Here is a 23,645-nt window from a genome sequence, read left to right as displayed (position 1 = left end):
ACACACACACACACACACACAGGGCAAACACACACTCGAGCGGCAGCATCACAAGTGAGAGGTGTCTGTTTCATTGAGACTCTTGACGTTGATCAGTCATCAGAGAACCACTTTGCCTCCCTTTTATTTTTATCAGGATCATCTTAGAATAGATCAAGTGCTCGCTTCGTGTGGCTTGGACCTAAAAACAGAATCAATTTGAATGCTTTATTTATTTATTTCCCTCCCAATATCTGTTACATTAGGGGATGTTTCCATAAGTGGATCCCTCTCGAGTCCAAGCGGTATTGACGTGGCGTCGCTTCCTGCTTCACTCAAACAAAGTGACACCGCCGCAAACGACGCAGGCCTCTGCTTTTCACCCCTCACTCTGACTCGTCTGAGAACTCCATCACGACTTTCTCTTCATCTCCCTGCCCCTTTTTTTCTTGATCCCTTGTGGTTTCTCTTCCTCTATCTCTCCATCAGCATCCATCTCCGCTGCACATCTGCAAATTTGACATCGCGTTTGCTGTAGTTTGCCCCCCATCTGCTGCCGCAGCCTCGCTCGGAGAGCATCCATTAAACTTGAGGCTGTAAACTCAGCAGAATCCTCCCTTTTCCTTGGTCCTGGTTCTTGATGTGTGCCCGTCTGTCTCTGTCAGAAACAGCAGCCGCTCTGTCTGTCAATAAATATCTTCTCTTTTGACATCATGTTCCTGTCTGTTCATCTGTCTGTCTGACACGTTGGCAGCTGTCTCGGCGCTCCAGGGTTGCTGTCAGCCAAGTGTTGGTTTCTGTTCTCCTGTCAATTCACCTGCTTGTCACAGTTTCTCGGATGAGACGTGTCAACTTACCTCCAGCTTTTCCGCCTTCCTCAGGATGAGTTCATAAAAATCAAGCAGCACATTACGTTTACTCTAATGAGTGAATTAGTTTTGACATTGTGAAATGTTCTATTTCATTTCGTGCATCTCCCAGTTTGCCGTTAAACATAGTCTCCAGCAGAAACGCAACATTTCTGCTGCAACAATTGTCAAGGTAATTGTGAAGGAGTTAGGTGGTTTGGAAACTTAATAAATATATATATTGTAAGTGTGGAATTACATGTGTGAAAGAAGACAACGTCCTAATAAGCGGGAAGATAAGATGGACAGAAATGGGCAGCGGGAGTGAAGCGAGGTGGGAACAGGGGTGTGTTGGGAGATGGATGCAGTGAGGTTACGTTGAGACGAGTGGTAGGAGAAGCAGAAGATGGAGGTGAGGGTAGAAGATGAAGGAATCTGAGATGGCAGACGAGATGGAGGTGGCAGTAGGCAGAGGGGAGCTACCTGCTGCTGATGACAGTCAGAGCCAGTGAAGGATGGAGGCCGATCCAGCTGTGACATTAAAGCAGCAGGTGGGGGCCATCATTAGGACTGGCGCAGGAGGCTAGATGAGCCCACGTGCGCTCATTTCTTTGGGGCCCGGCGGACCACTGCAGCGTCTGTGTGTGTGTGTGTGTGTGTGTGTGTGTGTGTGTGCGCATTCATCCAAAAGAGCTGAAACAGTCTCATAACTTCAGAGCTCATAACCCCCCACCCCCACCCCTCCGAGCTGCTCCTCCTCCCTTACATTCTTCAGCAGACTCACTCGGTTCGGGCTGATCGCTTTAAGCTCAGAAAAACTACAGATGTTTCTTTGACTTTGGTTTAATTTCTTACCTTAGCTCTTTTTTATTTACACACTCGCTGCTGGCTTCAACAAAACCAGACAAAACAGATGTCCGGTGTGTATGAAGGGTGGAAAAACGGGAAAGGGAAATTTGTGCCTAACCTTTGTTCACTAGCTTTCTGTCTGATTATCTCTGCTCATAAAAGTGTTTTGAGGACATAACTCTGATTTAGGTGTTTCCATTTCATTTCCCTGCTGTGGAGGGGGTTTGGCCAGCCCAGTCTTAACTGGAAAGGCATGTAGACAGCAAGGCTACATCTTTAGATGAGAATAATTATGTATTAGTGATAATTACATTAATATTCCATTTGTCTTGCCCATTCTTGTGTGTGATAATAACTTTTAGCTCCTTTTAAGACCTTTGGAAGACATTCAACTGATGACTTGTGCCAAAGATTTGCGAGGCCGACTCCAACAATCCAGTAGGAGTAAACTCTAGAAAAGTTTGGTAAGGTGTGCCATATTTGACCTATCCCTATCCCAGCCTGCCTTGTGCACATCTGAATGGGCATGCAGGATTTGGGGGAGTGGTACTACGGTTAGCCTTCAGGCCTTTTCTTAGATCCTTCATGTCTTCCGGACCTGCAGACGGGCCTATCCAGGAACAGCATTAGGCAAATGAAGTTGTTTGTATCAAATATTGACATGTTATCTCTTCATCATCAAGCGACGGGAGGGAAGACGAAGAGAAAGATTGTAACTGTGGGTAATTGAGCCGTGTCTCCCCTGCTTATCGGTAAAGCTCCGGCACGTCACGGACCTAACGAGCTGTGGCGCGCCGATTAGTCTGAGGGGAAAGTCGAACGTGAAACACCAGAGCCTCTGTCTTTCTTTTCCTTTTCTTTTTTTCCTTTTTCCATGTCTGCAATGGATATTATGAGCATCCCTGGAGGGCAGAGGCACAGCCTTATTAGTTCAATTCATGAGGGGGAAGAGAATTGATATGGATGAATGGCATGTTAAAGTATCCCTTTGTTACAATAACCATCAAGGCTGATGGTTTGGGCTGATGATGCAGCCCAAGGCAGCAGGACGACAAGCTGGGGCCTTGACCTGGATGGCAGAGAATACACACACACACACAAACACACACACACACACACACACACACACACACACACACACACACACACACACACACACACACACACACACACCTTGGGCAGGGGGGCTGATTACACACTGCTTTAAACAAATGGATTTGCCCCCTTAACATTTAGATATGGGCTCTCTCTGCGTGTTTGTGTGTGCGTAAGTGTGTGTGTGTGTGTGTGTGTGTGTGTGTGTGTGTGCATGCATTAGGTGTTGTTTTTTCCATGAGGAAGGATAACCATTTGTCTGTATTTCTATCAACGTTGGTGTGTGTGTGATGCCTTGAGTGTATAAGATAATCACACAGTGAAGAACTAATTGTGAATGTGTGTTATCAGCCTTTGTGTGCATATTGGGTTTTTATTTTTCCATTCATGCACGGTTATTTAGGGTTGTGCATGTCTGTGAATTCTAAAACTTCTTCCTGTGCATGCGCATGCATGTGCGCCCGTGTGTGTGTGTGTGTGTGCAGTGTCAGGTGCCTCCACAGGGCATTAACCAGCTTGAGCTGGTGCCACTCTGAGAATAATCCAGTAAAAAAGGCTGAGATGAGAATCTCACAACATGCCAGTTTGATTTGTACCCCTCGCTATCAAAGAATGCTAATTAAAACCATATTTTGCATATGTCTTGTCTTTCATGCGCATATGCAAATGGCCCCTGTTGCCTTTCAGCACTCTGTAATTAGGTTTATGAAGGACAGCTGTAATACATAATTAACAGAAATGTTTGCAAGCTCCTTTTTCTTCACGTCTAAACACGACGACTTAAACAAGCATCCATGAAGTGTTTCAAGGCCGTGCTTTTCTCTCAAATGCATCGACTAATCTTCAATGCACCCCTTCCTCGTTTGCAGCCTCTTAGAAACATCTTAATTATGCTGTTTGTTAACTTATACATGATGGCATCAGTCAAAGGCACTTTAAAGAGGCCAAAGGAGCTCCACATTTTGATCTGAGTTGTCTCCCTGACTGGAATGAACCAGATCCAATCGCACGCTCGCTTCCAGTTTAACTCTAAGGCAACATTCCGGATGGGTGGATGGATTGAGTTAGAGAGGATTGAGAAAGTCTGGAGTGACGATAATGAGGGAAAACAGTGGAACATGTTTGAATATGTATACGGTGGTGGTAGTTGGAGTCGGCCTCGGGGGCCTCCATGACGGACGCAACTCTGGGGCTATGACGGGATGGAGGATGCTGATGCTTGTGTGTGTGTGTGTGTGTGTGTGTGTGTGTGTGTGTGTGTGTGTGTGTGTGTGTGTGTCTCCAGTTGTCAGAAGGGGTGTTGGCATAAAGGGAGGAAACATAAATGGTGCAATAATTATCCTTTTGCTTCACAAAACCCTGACCACTGAGTGAAAATGAAAACTTCAAAAACACTCATACGAGTTCGCCAAAGAGAAAATAGAACAATGTTGACTGGGAAATGTGTGTCTGTGTGTGTGTGTGTGTGTGTGTGTGTGTGTGTGTGTGTGTGTGTGTGTGTGTGCGTGTGCATGTGTGTGTGCGTGTGTGTGTGTGTGTGGCGGGGGCATCCAGAGATGGAGGAAAGGGAGGAGCAGCACAAGGGAGGAGACGAGCCTGTGCAGTGGCGGTGCCAACCGCACGACTGCTGGTTCAAATCCCTCGGTCGCTTTCATGTTGCTCCATCCTTGGCTTTCAGATGTGGTCATTGTCTCTCGGTTGCACAATAATGGGAAGTGATGTGCGCTAAATGAAAAGGCCAGGGGATGAAAACACTGGTTGGATGTCAGAGTAGTTAGTCCTGTCATCCATTCATTATGTTTTCATAAGCTGTTCTGGAGACGCGGGAAACTCAGAGCCCTCTACAGAGTCGGGGCGTTGTGGTCGCTGTCATGCAAGGGTGCCCTGGTGCTTTTGAGTGTGTGCGTGCTATGGCGTGCACCGCTGATGCATGTGTGTTTAAATCTTTGCACGTGGACATGCTGGGGTTGCATAGCATGTGGTATGGGTTTCCTGATGTTTAACTAAAGAGGTGTCAGTTAAGTAAACACACTCATCGCTGGAAGGCCTCGTTTTATCGCCCTCAGCTGATTTTTTCGCCCGTGTGGTTGGGTGTGGTCAGAAGCAAAACCTCTTATTTTCAGGCTCTATTTATGAGCAACTGATTAACTTTTTCAAGTCAACCCTTTTCAAGACTGTAACTGCAGGTAGCCAACCTTATCAAACAGGCTGTGACTGTCGCTTTCATGTGAGAGTAGCAGAGAATCAAAACACTGTTTTGAAAAGCCAACAGATTGCTCAGCATCTTGCAGAAGTGTGAGCGATTGTGTTGTATGTGCCTTCAAGATTTCACTGAAACGGCAAAATTCCATCTTGTATAATCACAAGATGGGGTGATATTTCAAGGGATACCAGCTGTTTTAATGTTCAAATGTTAGCCAGAACGGGGCACACCTGCGTATCAGTGAGAAAGGTATTAAAGCTGTTCTTTGCAACTTTTTCATATTTTCTTCTTTCTTTTTGTTCTCTCTTGAACCAGAATGTGCTAAGATGACACTTTACAGAGTTAACGCAATGTCACTCAGACGCCTTTTGCCCTCTGTGGTCAGAATACCGCATTTGCAACTTCAGACTGGCGGAATGCCACCTATTGGACTCAGAAAAAATGGAGCTGACATACCTGGCGCAGCAGTCTGCTTCCAGCACGTTTAGATCATGAGCAGCTGATATGTTTCATTTAGCGATGAACCGCTCCTGTAACTAAGGAAGGTTGGGAGACATTTCAGCTGTTAAATCAAGGTGTTAAAAAGTTTAATTTTTGGTTCTACTAGGGACACTAAAAGTGTCCACTAGGGGGTGGTAAAAGTGACCTTTACCCAGCTCGTTACATAGGTTTTACAGTTAATCTTCTATCATAGAAGCTCGTGCTCCACCCCGTCTGCCTTGCAATAAGGAAACTAAATCTCTTTCTAACAGTTCCTGATTGACCTGGGTGCTGAGTGATCTTGTTTCATCTTTCACACCTGTGTCTGTCTTTGATCAGCCTAGTTTGATAACATCTTGCTGGTAACTCTGTTTGTTTTGCAGATGGGCCTTTGTGATGAAGAAGCACCTGAATACCCACCTGCTGGGAAAACATGGAGTCGGGCAGAGGAAGGAAAGGTAAATCAAACGCATGCATTCCTTATAAACCCTAATCTGCATTCTGAACCACTGTTCACTTTTCTGAAGATTTAATGAGTATTTATAGGGGACGTAAACAAGTTTGGTTTGGTTTAGTCGGCTTTTCTAACAATAAAGAGTATTTTCCAATCATTTCTTACTGACTGGAGGAAACTCTGCAAGCTTTCAAGCAAAATAATCCCTAGCTTTTAAATTTCAAGCTAGATATGAGCTGAGATGGTCTCTCTTTCCCTAATGAGTTAAATGGCTGTCTGCTGTCTGTCTCCCTCTCTTGCTTACATCACTTTTTCTCTGTCAAACTTTATCTCGCACTCTCCCTCATCTTACTTTCTGCTCTGCCTCTTGAATTAGGGATGAATGATGTTTCTAGTAGTGTTTATGTATGCGTATGCAAGTGTGTGTTTCTGTGTGTGTGTGTTGCATCTCTCATTTGGTCCTGTCTTTCAGAACTAGAGCCCTGCTGTCAGTGTGTGTGTGTGTGTGTGTGTGTGTGTGTGTGTGTGTGTGTGTGTGTGTGTGTGTGTGTGTGTGTGTGTGTGTGTGTGTGTGTGTGTGTGTGTGTGTGTGTGAAGCCAAAATGAGACGTTAAGCACCTCTCAATCTGTCAAGCGAGCTGCTGAAATAGAAACAGACCTGCTTTTTCGTTACTCCACAACCAAATTGATACTTTTGACAAGTGGCCTCAGAGATGGAAGTAAGCACGCCAGCCAGACGAGACATTATCAACTAAATTCCTGCTGTCATGTGCTCATCTGGGTTAAATGGAAACAAACCCCTGATATCCTCCACCACTACAAGTCTGTTTCATCCTCGTTTTTGTTACCTTGACCTTTATTGACCTATTGAATGTTGAGTTCCGTATTCTGGTTTATTATAATAATCATTGCCCCCTTTCAGATTATGCCTTCAATCCCTGATCTACGTGTGCTTTGCTTTGCACACCTCTGTGATCACCTGTAACAGCGACAGGAAGGTCAGTCTGAGTTAAGCCACCATTGTTTTGTCTCTGATCCACTTCTAGAGTTCATGATGGAGCAGAGATGATCAGAATAATAAAGTTTAAACCAGCATTGTTTGATAGGTGATGTGCAGCGGTGGAATAAAATCTGTGCAAACCGCTGGCTGTGAGATCTTTAAGAACAAATGAGTCTACACTGAAGATTAAAATGGTGTAATAGTATGAGATTGCAACATTGAGCTAATCTAACATGTTTTTTTTAAGCATGAAATTAGAAATTACCTGACGAGTGTTTAGCCTTCACGGGCTGCATGTTTTTAACCCTTTGATGCATAATGGTCACTACAGTGGACAGGTACTCAAAATTGTTATTTATTTATTTTTGCTATTAAGCACAGCTGTTGAAGACTTTATTGCATGTGAGCCCCTCAATTTGGACTTCAGTAAGTCAAGCCAACATATTTCATGTTCAGAATACACGCTGTCCACTGAGGTGGACATGTAATAAATTATGTGTAAATTATAAAATTTCACAAAAAATATTTGTTGAAATTTGTTTCATTCACACCTAAAGATGAATGAAAAAAAATTGTTAAAAAAATCATGGTTGAAGATTTCATAATTCATGCATCAAAGGGTTAAAACTCATGTAAATCTTGGGATCTCACAAGACAATGGTGAGATGGAAATGACAAACTGAGACATAAATAGTGTGTTGTGCTGTTTTTCTGTATATGTATCAACTTTGATCATGAAATACAAAAACAGACCCAACTTAGTTTTCTGTTACTTGTATCCTATAAGCATTTATCTTTGTCCAACAACAGGTAAATTACTTGTTGAGTCAACCCAGTTCAGGACTGCCACCACAGTTTGACAGCTGACATTAGCAGATGCATAAATGACTGTAACTCGCTCAATTTCAGATACTTAGATGCAATGGGTGTATCAATCCTTCCCATTGTCATGATCAGGGGGTGGTTGGACCCAAGTGCAGGAACCCAGAAGACACAGGGAGATGGTGTAATGAAAAAACAAAGTCTTTATTTCTGAGCAGTCAGGTAGTCCATGGCTCAGGGGGAAAAGATGCAGAGGTAAAACAAAACTCGAAAAACTCTCAGGGGGGACACTCAAAACTAGAAACTCGGGAGGCAACAGACACGCAACAGTTGTGACACTCACGCAGACACACGCAACAAATACTGAGAGACAAGACAGGGTTTTAACACAGGTAGCAGTGATCAAGAGATCACAAGCAGGTGCGTGGGAAGTGAGAGCTGATGGAAGACAGGTGAGACTAATTAACTAAATCGGGAGGCAAAACAAAGTAGAGGAGGAAACTAAGCCCTAGTCCACACGTAGCCGGGTTTTTTAAAAACGAATATCCGCCCCTCCAAAAACTTGCATCCACACCACCTCGTTTAAAAACAAACTCTGTCCACACGTACCCGGATAAATACGTTGTTAAGGACATGCCAGACCTGTAGGCGGCAGTACTTCCCCTGTTCTTAACCTCGTCCTTCGTCTGTGGCCTTCCGCAAGGAGCAGTAATTCTGCTTGCAAAAACAAACAAACAAAAAGCGCTTGGACAATTGATAAAGCGAGCGCAGCTCTGAGGGCATCCATGCTGTCGGCTAGTGTAAACACAGATCGCACACGTGATGTCAGCATTTTTTTGTTGTGGAAAGTGACGTTGCGGACCTTAAAACTCCGGTTTTGTCCGTCCACACGCAGACACCCAAAACGGAGAAAACGCAGATCTTCACTTTGGCCGGAGTTTTTAAAAAGATCCGTTTTCGTGTGAAAAAACTCCGTTTTCGTGTGGATGACAGGCCAAAACGTAGGAAAATATCTACGTTTTGGCAGATCCCTGGCTACGTGTGGACAGGGCCTTCATCATAAAACCTCTAAGACAAAAAACTACTGCACAAAAAACGAACCTAAACCTGTAGGACTAAAGACACTGAAGAACTAAAGTAAATAACCAATGACCTGAAGAGTTACAGAACTAAATCTAAGACATAGAAAACTAAATATGAAACTGGGAGTCTGGGTGAAGGAAGTTATCGGGAGTTAAAGAGACTGGAACCCAGGGCAGGGAGAATTCTAAAAAGACAAGGAGTGAGACAGGAAGGGGAATACAGGAACACAATGTGATGCCCAGCACATATTCTTTTCATTTAAAGGGAAATATTTTGCAAAATTCTCCTTTTACATCCTTTTTTGCTGCCTGGTGGGCCATCACTACCTCTATAAACACTCCAAACATGAATAAAAATCATCCATTCGATTTGTCAGTGTTTGTCAGGAATTATGTGTCTAAATCAAACTGTTTAAAAAGTCCCTGTTTGTGATGCCACAATAAGGAAAATTAGCATAATGCCCCCTTTCACCTGTTTACGCCGGAGGAGCAGTATCTCTACTCTGAGTCGCTCCTGGATATCTGAGCTCCTCACCTCATGGTAGCCAATCAAGGGGTGGGTGGGCGTGCCCAGCAGTAGCTTATTAGCCCGGAAATGGCTCATTCTGGAAGGTACTAAAAATGTCAAGCATAGAATTGGTGAGATTGCTTTATGTGAGAGGGATTCTGTAGGAAAACCTTCCAGAACATGTTTTGTATAACCTGCATGACTATTTCATCTCTTTTTTGAAAATGTATATGTAATGTCTCCTTTACGTTTAGGAATCTGCTCCATTCAAGATGGCACCACAGCTCAACAAACACACAAAAAAGGGCTTTAAATAAGATAGTTTTACAGATATTGGCTCACAACACAAACTCTTAACTGCTGACATATTCTATAAGATTTTGATATTGAGCATAGAAGATGTTGAGACTAAAGCAGACACATTGATTCTTATACTGCAGCTACTGGGACATCGCTGGTTAATCCACTCTTTAATACTGAACTTTCTCTTAGTAAACAACTTGTGTCCAGACAGTGTTCATGTTTTAAGTCTCTGACTAATGTCAAAATGATGTCCTAAGGTTCTACTGGATCAGTCTGCAGAGGACTCTTTAGCTTTTGCATCTTGTTGAAGTAGAAGATCCCAGCCTGTTCAGATGGGGTTCAGATCCACAGGCCTGGCAAAAACTCCACACATTGTTCTGTAGAAACTAAAATTCAACCTTTGAGAAGGCCTTTTATTGGCTATAATGACTATTGCACATTCCTGGGAGTGGACGGTTTTATTTTTTCTTTTACAATAAATAAAAAAGTGTAAGAGTGTCAAAACTAGTCTAATGAACACATCAAAAATACTGCAAAACAACTTTTTGTGAAAGTTAAGATACCTGGGTGAACAAAATCTTTGCACGCCTGATTCAGTGAGATTTTGGCAGATGGGCTGATGTAGTTTCACCCAGAGATCTCCCAGAGAGCAGTTCCTCTGCTGTGAAATCTGCAGTTAAACTTATTTATTCTGGCAGCATGGTCTGACCAGTGAGGCCAATGGATAACATAAAAACTGTTGATCCCTTCGCTCAGCGCGCTGGGCAACCTCCGATTATCCATCTATTATTTATTCAGCTTACACTAAATTCTATATTTCATGTTTATGAATTTAACATCATAAGAAATGAAGTAAGTCCTGTAAGCTCACTGCAGCAGCCTATGCCCACCACGACTAATTCAATTATCTTCAATTTCTTCATTACTAAATTGCACTGATGCTGAACTCTACAGCTATCTTAATAAATCGGCCTGTGTATTCATGTCTATGCCGGCTTTATTTTGGATTGTTGCTTATTTGGTCTGGCGTGTTTTAAGGGTTGGTGGGCTTGATTGCACCAAGAGGAATGCTAGTAAACTGCCTTTAGTTCTCACTGTGTCATGCTTTTGATCTGTGAGATTTTACTTCTATGCATCTTCTTTTGCAAAGAAATCAAAACAAAAACAAAAGTCACAGAGCACACATTCATGATTCTTACAAAAAATACTTGGAGATAAAGAAGCTGTGAGGTGTGTGTGTGTGTGTTACCTAAAAGTGTTTAATTAAGCCAAGTTAAACGATAAATGCAGACTGAGCTTACTACGTCATCTACATGTTACATATGCTGAAAGATAGTCTTCCCTCCTTCCTGCAACCCGCCATCACACAAATCTCCGTTTTACCTCTTTTTTGTTCATGGCTTTTGCTCTCTCTCTCTCTCTCTCTCTCTCTCTCTCTCTCTCTCTCTCTTAAATATGTGCAGACACAGACATTCGAGCAGATGCGCGCACACACACACACACCCACACACACACACACACACACACACACACACACACACACACACACACACACACACACACTCCGAGTCACACATACTTACAGGGAGGACAGCCACAAGGTTTGTTCTATTTAAACCTGTAAAACACGGTGTCATCATTTTTCTGACAGTCCTGCAGACAGAATTTATCTCATCATTAATTAACCATCATATTTCCAACACAGTGCAGCTTAATTAGCACAAGGTCATTGGGGAGGGCTTATTAAGTGGAACAAATTTGGGCAAGTGTAAGAGAGGTGGCAGAGGACGCAGGATGGAGGAGTGAGGAGGAAGGGTAAGGGAGATGGAGAGATAGGTTGACAAAGAGACGGGCAGGGAGGGGAGATGAAAGAAAGAAAAGAAGGAAATGGAGGGAAAGAGGAAGTGTGTGTGTGTGTGTGTGTGTGTGTGTGTGTGTGCGTGCACGTTTGGGCTGACTTGACAGAGCCGACTCAGTGATTGATAACTGCACTGGTTTTGAAAGCCCAGACCTGAAGACTTGGACGGTTACTGAGGGAGAAGGAGAGACAGGGAGAGGGAGCGGATGGGGAATTGTTCGTGCATGTGTGTGTTGGTGTGTGTTAGTGAGGGTGAGTGTGTGTATCCGAACAGGCAACCGGGGACCAGTTTGGGGAGGGGTGGTGAGTTGAGAGGCAATGGGGGTTGTTGGGGGGAGCCAATTGCAAACATATGCTGGCTGGCAGGCGGTGGAGAGATGGATTGCAGTGGGACAGTGTCAGAGAGGCAGTTTCATCACCATCTCTACAGCCTTGTTCACCAGGTATTTTTAGAACACTTGGGAGATCTGTTAGTCAAAGGCAGAGAGGAGGAGGAGGAGGAGGAGGAAGAACAGGCCTGGCTACCTTCTTTCACTAGGCTCCACTCAACCAAATGGTTTACCTCCAAGTTATTCTGGGCAGGATTCTGTAAAGAGGATGGAGTCCCAATGGAATGGGTGTTGAAAGGTTGACATCCGAAAACTGCTGTCAATAATAATAATAATAATAATAATAATAATAATGATTACTACTACTACTACTACTACTACTACTACTACTACTACTACTACTACTACTAATAATAATAATAATATTTGAACAATACTGGTTTAGGAAGTCAACCAAAACCTTATGACCCCCACCCAAAGTTGTTGTTAATGGTGAACAATCCTCAATCACGCCATCTACACTTTGGGATTAGGTTAAATTGATTTGTATTTTGTCAGTTAAATAAATAATTGTAAAGCAAAAAAATAAAAAATAATAAAAAAGCTAAACAAAAAATGGATCTTTTTTTAGCTTTAACAGCATGGTTGCTTGTTTTGATTCAATATGAATGCCTAATTCAGTGATGATGATGTTTTAGATCAGTTTGAAGCAGCCAGAAGATGCTGCTTGAGTTTTGTAGAGACCATCTTATTTTAAGTTTTTTATGTTTTTCATTCTGTCAAACATTTTATTATTTAGCTAAACTCTGGTGGCAGAATTTGCAAGAACTTAGTATTTTTCTTTTTCTATTTTCGAAACTCCCAAACAAAGGAACATGATGTAAAAGTAGAAGCCGAACAAAACAATGTCCCCTAGTGGCTGGTTGCAGTATTCCTGCCTTACTCCATCATGTAAATGACTGGATCTATAGGCTCATGTATTTATTTCCAGGCGTCGACTCCTATTGCCAGTTTCTGAAGTTATGTTTTCAAACAGATTTTTATATACTTATACTTTTTATATACTTAGAAAACCCTGATATTCGCTCAGATGGGCATTAAAGAGGCTGAAAAGACATCATTAGCTGATTGAGAAGGTTGTTCTCTGGAAGTGGAAGTGAAGATGCTCCAGTAAACTCCTGCAGAACTTCCTTTGGCTTAAAAGCTTCAAAATCTGTTAATTGAAAAAGTTTGTTTCTTTTAGATGTTTTTAGGGAAAAAATGACAATATCCTTTAAAACTGAAAAACCTTCTTTAAAAGCACTTAATACGTGAGATTATTTTTCTGTCACATAGTTTTTGCTATACCTGTACGAAATCAGGACACCGTGTCTAATGCAATCACTCCCCACTAATGAGTCCTGGACACCAGTGGCTGCTGCTGCCTTATTCTGACTTTAAATAAAAAGCTAACATTAGTCCCTTATGTTCTAACCCCAGAGGAGGGAGGAGGGAGGAGGAAAGATGAATTGAAGGGGAGGAAGGGTGAGACGACAAACTCGGACTATCTGACAGGTTCTGGGTGAAAGAGAGGAAGAGAGAGATAGAGCTGAACTGTTAGGAAGTGACACAACTGGGTCTTTGTTTCAGTCACACCACCACTCCTCACTGCAGGCGCTGAGCACAGATGAGGGGCTTTTTGTCCTTTTATCTGCCTGTGTGTGTGTGTGTGTGTGTGTGTGTGTGTGTGTGTGTGTGTGTGTGTGTGTGTGTGCGCGTGCTGTCACGTACAAGTGTTCCTATGAAGAACACACATCCTCACAAGTTTACAACCACTGGCCTCCTTTGTGTGTGTGTGTGTGTGAAGTGGGTGTATCGTAATGTTTTGCGCTACACCTGGAAATTATAATAAGCTGTTGTTAGGATTAATATTTTGCGCATTTTCCATCAGCTTATTCTTATTTGTGTAGTCTGAGGTGGAAACTGAGGGAGGGAAGAAGTCGCAAAAGTTCCGGAATTTGCTTCTATTAATTTTGATTGAGTCAGAAGTGCTGGTTCTATCTTTTTTCCTTAAAAGAACAATGGAGTTGTCTTGATTATAAAAGGAGGATGAATCACAGCAGTAGAGAATAACACCCCCCGAGGAGGAGCTTGGGAACATAATCATGAACAACAATTCTTTTAAGGAAGATCCCGCTATAAATATAGTGATTTAGCTTCTTTAACATAAAAAAAAACTCTACTTTTCTTTTCTTTTTCACAGTAATGTCATTTCTCCTCCATATCTTGGTGTCAAATGCTTTTCTGTAACGTGGGGCCTGCAGGCACCTAAACAAACACGCTTGTGTAAAGGCCACGGGTCGAGAGCCTGACTGACAGCAGCAACCTTGACTCAATTGCGTGTAATTAGTGCTCTAAAAACAGGCGGCGGAAAGACAACTGACCTGTCTCACATACCTGTTTTCATAGGTAATTATTAAAATGTCGGCCATTTTCACGCTTGTAATAATAAACTTCTCCAGCTAATACACTCATCACTCTTAGAAGTGGAGTGCTGACAAGCCAGAAGAAAGATATATTTGTTTAAAAGTAGGAGGGAGAGCAGAGAGCCTGATACCTGCAGCTGTTGTTTTTCTTTTCTTTCCTTTAAAAAAAAAGACGTACAACATTACAGTATGTCTGAGCTACGTAAGCTGGTGCTAACATCCCATGGAAGGAAGCAGAAAACCAGGTGATAAGGCATGAACGCAGATCCAGAAATAGCTAGCATGATGCACGCCGCGCAGGTGTGGTGACTCACTAACTGGAGATGGGAGAAAGCTGCAGTGACAAACACATGAAAAAGGGACTGTTTGTGCATTTAAATGTAAACAATTTAAATGTTCTTTGATGTAGCTTTAAACTTGGCCTGTTTAAGTCTTTGCTTAGTTATTTATTAAGTTAAAAAAGGAGTTTAGAATGTGAGAAATCCACTAGAGCACCACTGATAAACGCACACGGTGCTGCGTGTTGTCGGGCCGTGCACAGAGTTCAGCTGAGCGGACATCTGGCTTTGCAGTGCTGTTCTTTGGGCTTGCAGCCGTGACCCAGCATGCAATGCAGCGCGACCATATTGCCCCGGCACAGAGGGCTGAGACCATCCAGTCTGGGGGAGCGGGGGCGGAAGAACCATGCCTGGAGCCAGCATGGTGGCAATATGGACCACACGGAGCAGGTGGGGGTCATGTCACACGGAAACCAGCAGCCAGCGTGCGTGTGTGTGTGTGCGCGTGTCAGCAGTGTGATGGGGAGATAAAGGGAAGATAAAGGCAACTCCTAATTCATTATTATAAATCCTTTCCCTTAATTATTGATAATGAATCTGCTCTTTAATCTTTCCTTTTCTTCCTTCTCTTATCTGCCTGTGTCAGCACTTTGTCTCTCTGGCGCGGTGTTGGGTGGTAAAGGCCTAGTTCTCAGCCACCCAAGGGCAGCAGTCACTAACATCCTGTGTGGCTGTGCAGCAACATAACACCCAGAAAAAAATCCTGCAAGTGTATCTAAATGCAATTTAGAGCTCAAGAAGGCAGAATCTGAAAATAAAACCTGACCCAGACGTGCCAGGAAGCGGATTTCTTCCCTTTTCCCAGAGGTCCCTGCAGCCGCGTCGTCCCAGCCTGGTGCTGGCAAGGCCTCAGACCTCTAGCTCACCTTTTGTGTTTGCTGGCTGCTTGTTTGAATGGGAGCCAGCGGACGGCGCCTCCCTGTTTACCCCACGCAATATTTCATGGAGAATGAACACTTGCAAAATGAGGGACTGCGTTAATATTGCTGTTAAAATTAAGTGATAATTAAAATTTGTTAGTTTAAAAGCCATTGGAGTCTATAAAAGTTTGATTACTGGAAAATTAGGTGCATTAAGTTTTTATGGGTTGGCTTGTGCTAACTCTCGGGAACGATTTTTATGCACTTGTCATGGGCATATGGTGTTGGAACTGTGTGTGTGTGTTTGTGTGTGTGTGTGTGTATGTGTGTGTGTGGGTGTGGGTGTGTGTGTGTGTGTGTGTGTGTGTGTGTGTGTGTGTGTGTGTGTGTGTGTGTGTGTGTGTGTGTGTGTGTGTGTGTGTGTGAGAGGCGTGTTGCCTCTCTGGAAGCTGACACACTTAAAACTAAACTCCTCTCTAGTGGAGGATTAGGTAAATCGCTGCAGTGCCAGTGCTTGGGAACAGCACCTGTGACAAAATGCCAATTATAAATCTGTCTTGGAGTTAAAGTCAGAGGTTGTATTCTGGTCATCTCATTTAGCCGGTGATTTCACATCGGCGGTGTGTTATTGTTGGTCGCTGTGAGACCCAGCTCTGCGTTGTAGGGTGCACCAGGGTCGTATCGGCTCCTATTACTAACAGTAATGTTGGTCAGCAGTCGACAGCTCGTCCCAGAGTTGGAAGCCACTATTCACGTCATCACAATGTGACCTTGACTTGTGGAATAAATCTGCTACAGTAGTTCGTCTTCTCTACCTCATCTGGATGGTGCAGCTTCAACAGTCCCACCAGCTTCTGAAGGCTTTTCTTTTTTTTAATTCCACCTCAGAATGATGTCACCCTCTACTGAAGCCAAAGTGACATTACTCAACCAGACAACAACAGAGGATGTGCACGGTTCACCTTCATATTCATCCTGTGGCACAAAACCAGCTGGTTACACTACGACACAATTGCACAGCTAACTGTCGACAGAAGTTGGACATTATGCGCAGTGGGACAGTGGAAAAACTGGGCTGTTGCCTGCCTGTTTTTCTTCCTTATTGAAACATCAGACTGTCATAGCAGAAATGGATGTTGCCAGGCATCACTAATGAACCAATTAATCAATGAATTAGCTGAGCAGCGATTAAATTAATGCGAGCTGGACGGGCAAGCGGCAGTCCTGGATATATCCTGGGGAAGGTGATTAACACACACACACAGAACAGGCAGCAATCAACAAGGCCGCTATTAAATCAGACAACTTCCTGAACTTTTCTCTTTACAGCTAAATGTAGAGCAGCTTAATTTATTTTGTTTTGTTGCAAACCAAAGAAATATGATCGCATTCTCCTTCTGGAGCATTACGAAGCTAGGTTTCAGTCACTCTGTTTAGCTTCTTAAAAACTCCAACAGCAGATTATACTGGATGCAATTTTAAAAAGACACATGCATGCCCATTATTACACCCTTGGGTCAGTTTAAAACGATCCTTCATAAAGTCTCATTTAGGTGTTTTGATATAAACTAGATGTTAATACATATGCTTGGAGTTTTTCTTGCTTCATAATATTGTAAAACTTGGTGGTAAAGATATTTTTCCCAGTACATGTAAAGGTACAACAAGGACACATTTTACAGTGAAATGATCACAAAACAGTTTAAAGTCTCAAACATGTTGGAAGAAAGGTTACACTGAATGTTCGTTTTTCTCCTTTTAGAAAGGCCAAAGAGGTACGTAACTACTGTTTACAATCTGTCCCACCTCAGTAGGGAGCCTAAAACCTGATTCATGTATCTCCGTCAGCTCCAAAAGGGAGAGACACGCACGCACGGACGGAGATGTTTTGCTCTCATACTTCTCCGTCTCCTGGAGAGTGTTGCAAAGCAATTCCCCACCAGGACAACAGAGGGCGTAGCGCTGTTCTGTGGTATCCTGTCATGTATCTGGTCCAAGATAGTGTGTTTATATTGTGTTTTTTGTATATAAGAGACTTTTTTAACAGACACATTTGTCTCTCATCCTCCTCCACCTCTTCATGCGCTCGCCACCTCTAAACCCACGTTTCCCGTCATTTCCGTCCACAAATAAAACGCTTTCTGCGCATCTTTCACTCCTCCAGTCACGGGGAATTAAACCTTCATATTTTTAGAGTTTTTTCGCGAGGTACTCTTCAAACTGCTCTGTGTCTGCTGCTAGTTATCCTCGGCTCTATTTTTGTTTTTGAGGGCGCAATGGCGGTGGGGTAGACGACAGCGGCGTCCTGACCAATCACAAGCTTGCATTGTCCGTCTCGACGGAAGGATGTTTAGAAAAGAGAGCTCGACTCCGTCCGTCCTTGCGGGCGTGGCGTTGCGTGTCTCTGCACTGACACAGACGGAGAAGCATGAATCAAGCTTAAGTCACGCCCACCTTCTTCTGGACGAATGGAAGAGTGAAAAGTTGAATGCAAGTCAATGGGGCTAAACATGCTATTTTCTAATCCCGTTTGCTATGTGCCATGGGTTTCACATTTGATGTCCATGAATTTCAGAGACACATTCTGATGCTAAGAAAGCACGTATGGTGCAGATTAGAAAATAGCTCTTATAGCCCCGTTGACTTGCATTCGTATTTTTGTTCTTCTGGGGACCCAGGAGATGACCAGAAAGGGAGGAGACTTAGGCTCCCTATACTTCCTGGTTCCAGAGCCAGTCATGTGTTGACCAAGGCTCAGGTTACCAAGTCTGCGCTGGCATTTGTAATTCAATTTCAGCCAGCTAAAAGCACTAGCATATAAGGAGCAACGCTGACGTTATTTATCATACTCATAAGAAGCCACGGCATTTTTTATTTCAAAATACAGCGACGAATGCTAGAGGCTTATATTGAGCTAACAATGCTAACGATGAATTAGTAAAAAAAAATAAAAAATAAATATATATATACATGGACGTAATTTTGGGTGGGGTCAGGGGGGACATGTCCCCCCCCCCCCACTTTTTCCAAAGTCAAGTTTTGACCCCTGCACTTTTTACCATCCAAAAACAATATTACGCTATGTTAAATTGACACTGGTTGAGCTCTAGGACCAAGTGGAAAACAACTGTTTGTGTTGAAGTCTGTTTCCCATTAGAGCATACTGTAAAGATACCCCCCCCCACACACACACACACCCGTGTCCCCCCCCACTTCTAAAGTGAAAATTACGTCCATGTATATATATATATATATATATATATATATATATATATATATATATATATATATATATATTCAGCTAAAAAAATCTAAATCTCCAAAAATCTCAACCTACTCTTTTCCATTACCGAAAACTCTATATTACAGTAGAAAGTATTCATCTACTTCTCGACATACTGTATATTACTCGTCTTCACGCGTCATCTAGAATCTTCTGGTGCTGAAACTCACGAATGGGGAGTGGGGGTGTGTCTGAGAAAGGACTTGTTTATTTTGACACATGGACTGCAGTACCTGCATTTGTCCGCAGAATGTCATTCTCACTTCATGCCCCTTTAAAATTATTTGATAAATCGATATGCTGCTGTTAATAATAAACTATTGCATGACTTGAGCCCTGAATGCATTGTGCGTTCTATAATATGATGTTGATATTTATATTAATTAGAACTTTTTCACAGAAGCTCATGTTAAAATCTCTTTAAAAGGTGTAATTTAGAAACCTCTTTAGTAACTTTGTGAATTTTTTTTTCATTTTTACTCCATAACATTTCTCGCTTTCTCATGAAATCTTTTACTACCACAAATAAAAGACCCGTGTATTGGCTGTGCCCCTGTGAGATGTGTGTGTGTTCACATCACAGAAGATTCCTATATGTAGTTTAAACCCTTGTTTTTCATCTTTAGGTCTGAGGACCATAAACAGGACAGTGTAAGGACCTCCAAGGGGTCATCTGCAAACGTTGTGTTATGTAGAATTTATTGAATAGAACAACAGTTTAATTGCCACGTTTCATATTGGTTTTTATCTTTGTGTAAAAGTGTTTCCAATTAAAAATAAGACCGCTGGTCTCATAATGTCTGAGGTTATTCGTGCATGAATCTGGTCGTCTCAAGCACCAGTAAAAAGTTCTTTTGTGTGATCTGTAGCTCTGGCGCTGCTCCACATCATCCGTGATCTCAAGGCCTCCTAAACTCTGCTTCATCTGGGGTGTCCAAGTCTCAGTGTTTGGGTAGTGGGGGGTGAGATGGCGTGTTTGGGTGGGGCGTATCTCCCTTGATTACGTGACATCCTCCGGAAGACCTCTGGAGTTGTTTCCTCCACTACTTAGCAGTGGAAAAAAGAGGCCTTTTCACTATTGAGACTGTCACTCTCAATTTGGGCTAACAGTAAGCATGCACAAGGTCTCTTGCATACACCCCTACCCCACCTGCTCACACCCCTACTGCTATTCCCTCCCCTTCCTACACACACACACACACACACATTCACCAACAGCACCACTCCTTCCCTTGCAGCACGTCGCCGTGGTGACAGCTTGATTAGATCATCAATCGTGGCCGTTAACAGCAGTTTTCCTGAGCACCTGGACCGGCAGGTCACAGCTGGCTCTGAGCTACTGCTGTCCCTCTGACCCAGCACAGTGTGAGTCTGTGGACGTTTGCTTACACACACAAAATCACACATGCAGACCAATCGTACTTGTGTGTTTATGAAAACCTTTTTTTTACCGTGTTGTGGCTTGTTGTGCAGTCCTGTGTGTGCGGACCATGCAGATGTGTACGTCCTCACATGTCCAATGAATCCTGTTGGGTGCAGAGGTTGCTTTTCACTTTATTGCAAATATAAAACATATATGTCCTTAGAGGAACTCTAACACTTCTTACGTTATGAAATTCTTTCATCTGGTCTGAGAGGAAAGGAGGATTAAAGTGTTCAAAATTCAAACATTATTACAAACAATTTCTATAAGAAAGGAGTAATAAAACATACACGTGAGTTTGTGATATTGTCTCTGAGTCTATTATTTTCCATGTGCGCATATATAGTAGTTATGACTGTTCATATGAAACAACACACACACACACACGCACACACTGTACAGTAGCTACGACAGTCCACTTCACAAACACACTTATACATAAATTCACCTGCTTCCCCACGTCGTCTTCCGCGGCTGCATCGGGTTCTTCCTCATTTGGGTAAAGCGGTTAAATTTATGGGCTAACAATAATGGGACAAAGTGTGTGTGTCATTGCGATTCCTCAGGTATTCCATGATTAAATAAACGTCTCCCGTCTTTTCATAAAGCTTGTTTATGGCAGCGTGGCACCATTTGCTACTGCTTCCACCCCACCTACCTACCTCTTTCACTCAATTTAATTCTTTCTCTTTTTCTTTGTGTCTCTGTTTCGCTCAGCGCTTCACACACCGCCTTGCACTGCCTCCGCCAGATGCAGGCTAGCCATTATTCTGCAGCAGAGTCGTTGTGGAGAAGCTAAAGTTGTGCATTAACACGATGAAGCCATCAGGGAGTGATGATGGTACTCGTATGTGCCGTTGTTATGTGCTGGTTAGTAAATTGTCTCTGCTGTAATGGCAAAAAGATGAAAATATGACTGTTTTATCATCTCCAGGTGCCATGTGTTGTATTCAGAGTTTTGCTTCCAAATGTCTAGTTTGTGGCAGGCCTGTGTGGCTCAGTCTAGTTACAGAAAGTGCGTTCATGCAGGTAAATTACCTACTTTGGTGATTAATTGTTAAAAGCAGCATATACCTGTGTTTGTGTGCGTTAGGGGATTAAAACAAATCAAGTTCCTACAGAGCCGAGTCAGAAAAGCAATTAATTTTTCCAGCCAGGACAGAACAGTAAACAAATGTGATTGTTGGTTGTATTGTCGTGTTTGGTTTGGTTGTGGTACGCTGGCAGGACACTTGAGAGACCCAATCTGTACTTTTGTTATTATTAATGGCCCTTTCACATTAACTTTGTGTTGCTAATACACTCGACAATGGCTCAAATCACCTGAGCGATGAGGACGATGGAGGCGGCCCTGTCCCTCTTGTCCAACTACTGCTGTATCGGCTTCTCTGCTAACCCCCACCCTCCTCACCCCCGCGTAAGCAATGACCAAGATTAATGAAACCTCCGCCGTTTTTAATTAGCATGGTCGCAGTCATCAATTACGTCTGCCCCACCCCAAATACAAATATTGTTATATTTGGAGGGAAAATTCTTGATTTATTTCATTGTGGCGGCCGAAGGAGTGAGATGAATGGCCTCCCATCATGGTCATTTGTGGAGATGAGGAGGAGGAGAAGAGAAAGAAGAGTGTGGGGGTGTGAGGGGGTGTAATAAGATCAGTAAAGGGAGGAGGGGGTCGGTCGCCTACACGGTACAGTAGAGGACGTGTACATGGCCGGTCAGGATAAAGTCAAGTCTAACAGGGAGGGACCCGTCTGGGTCTTGGTGTCACACACACTTAATTAGACTTTCTTTGAACTCTGAGCTGAAAAACTCTTCATGAGCAAAAATATCTTACAGGTAGTTTCACAATTTACACAGATCACTTGATACCCTGCTTAACCCTAAATCACTCAGAGCTGCAACTGTTGGGGACACCAAATTGTATGAGAACATGCAAATTTTTACTGAATCACCAAATCAGTGCATTTGATACGTTTTGCACGAAAGCTTGGCCTGGTCATTATGGGCTTATGATGTAATTGTGGTCAGGGCTCTTTTATGTTGCAATTTAGTCTTGAGAAGTTCTTATAAAGTCTCAGTTTGTTTGCAAGGACAGTAAGGGCCCTTTTTGAGACATTTTAGAAACTCCATTGCAAGCATTGTCCACAATCTAACAACAGTCAATGCTCAGTGGGTAGAGATGCATCAGTCTCATCATCTAGTCTCAAACTATAAACTCACAATGTTTGTGCACTCACCATTGCCAAGCAGCTTTTAAAAGTCAGACATTTTCTAGGTTTACGAACACACTCTCGCTTAGCTCTAAATCTCGATCCTTATAGATGTTTTTACTTCTAGTATCGTAATCTCTGTTAATTGCAAGAGTTTTGTAAATTAAAGCTTTTTTTTTTATTTGACATAAATCCCTATCTGCCTAAATCAGCATTGGTAGCTAATAGATGCACAATTCTCAGAAAATGGTATCTGCTCTCAAAACAAAGTAATGAATCTTTACTTGTATGAGACTGACCCCTTCTTCACACTGGAGGCATCGGCGTCGCGGAACAGCAGTGGAACGGTTTACTCGTGAGTTTCGCTGCGTGCCATTACACATGGGGAGAATCTCAGTCATAGATCAGCTTTTCTGCTTTTCTCCTCGTTGGCCTTACGAGATCACAAAATCCATCAACACTTCAAAAATCATGGTGTGTTTGTGCTATTCGCCATTCAACCAAAAAGAAGGAAATCATGTTTAATATCACTGTTTGATGTCGTATAGGATGTTGTGCCGCTCCACTGCCAAGATTAAAGCAATAAAAACCACATGGTTGGACTTCTCAAATAATGCTGGGAGTAAATAAAATGTTAATGTAATTTACATGAAATTGTATTGCTACAATAGTCTTTCATTTTGAAAACCACCGGCAGTATAACCCCTACTGCACACTGGAAGCAAAAGCGGTATGGAACGGCAGCGAAAAGGCACCGCTTCAAATATAATCCATTATAGTCTATGGAGTATAACAAACCAGCCGCAACGCGGCAATTTCCAGAAGCACACCAGAAGCGGCGCCCCGCGCCACTAAAGGATCGGGTTCTAGTTTTTACGCAAGCCGCTTCTGCCGCTTCTGGGATGCGTCAATTACTGCAATCAACATAGGGCTAGACATGAAATCACACATGGCTTCAGTGTAAAATCCCTGGTAATCTTCAAAATGAAAGTACTGCAGCGATGCAATTTCATATATATGAAGCTAACTTGCGACCTAACGGTTTATTTACTCACAGCATCGTTCCAGAAGTAAAGCGGTGTGTTTTCATGGCTTTAATCCTGGCGGTGGAGAGGAGCTACATCATTTATGACATCAAACAGCGATATCAAACGTGACTTTCTTCCTTTTGGTTTAATGGCAGATTGCATAAGCAAACCATAATCTTTGAAGTCTCGAGTGATCGTGTGATCTTGCGAGTCGAGCAAGGA

At 42.9% G+C, this 23,645-nt stretch overlaps 1 protein-coding gene across 2 annotated transcripts in view; it reads left to right on the top strand.

The window, feature by feature from the left end:
* Positions 1–23,645, top strand: part of znf407 (zinc finger protein 407) — a 213,775-nt gene that overhangs the window by 75,076 nt on the left and 115,054 nt on the right. For both annotated transcript variants that reach the window (XM_015949454.3, XM_054740645.2), the window contains exon 5: positions 5,838–5,912. In XM_015949454.3, coding sequence (XP_015804940.3) covers positions 5,838–5,912 — 75 coding nt within the window. The remainder of the gene's footprint in view (positions 1–5,837; positions 5,913–23,645) is intronic.

This window comes from Nothobranchius furzeri, chromosome 5, assembly GCF_043380555.1.
Source record: "Nothobranchius furzeri strain GRZ-AD chromosome 5, NfurGRZ-RIMD1, whole genome shotgun sequence".
Lineage (NCBI taxonomy): Eukaryota > Metazoa > Chordata > Actinopteri > Cyprinodontiformes > Nothobranchiidae > Nothobranchius > Nothobranchius furzeri.
The sequence above is the reverse complement of the archived record's forward strand: the minus strand, read 5'-3'. Positions and strand labels throughout refer to the sequence as shown.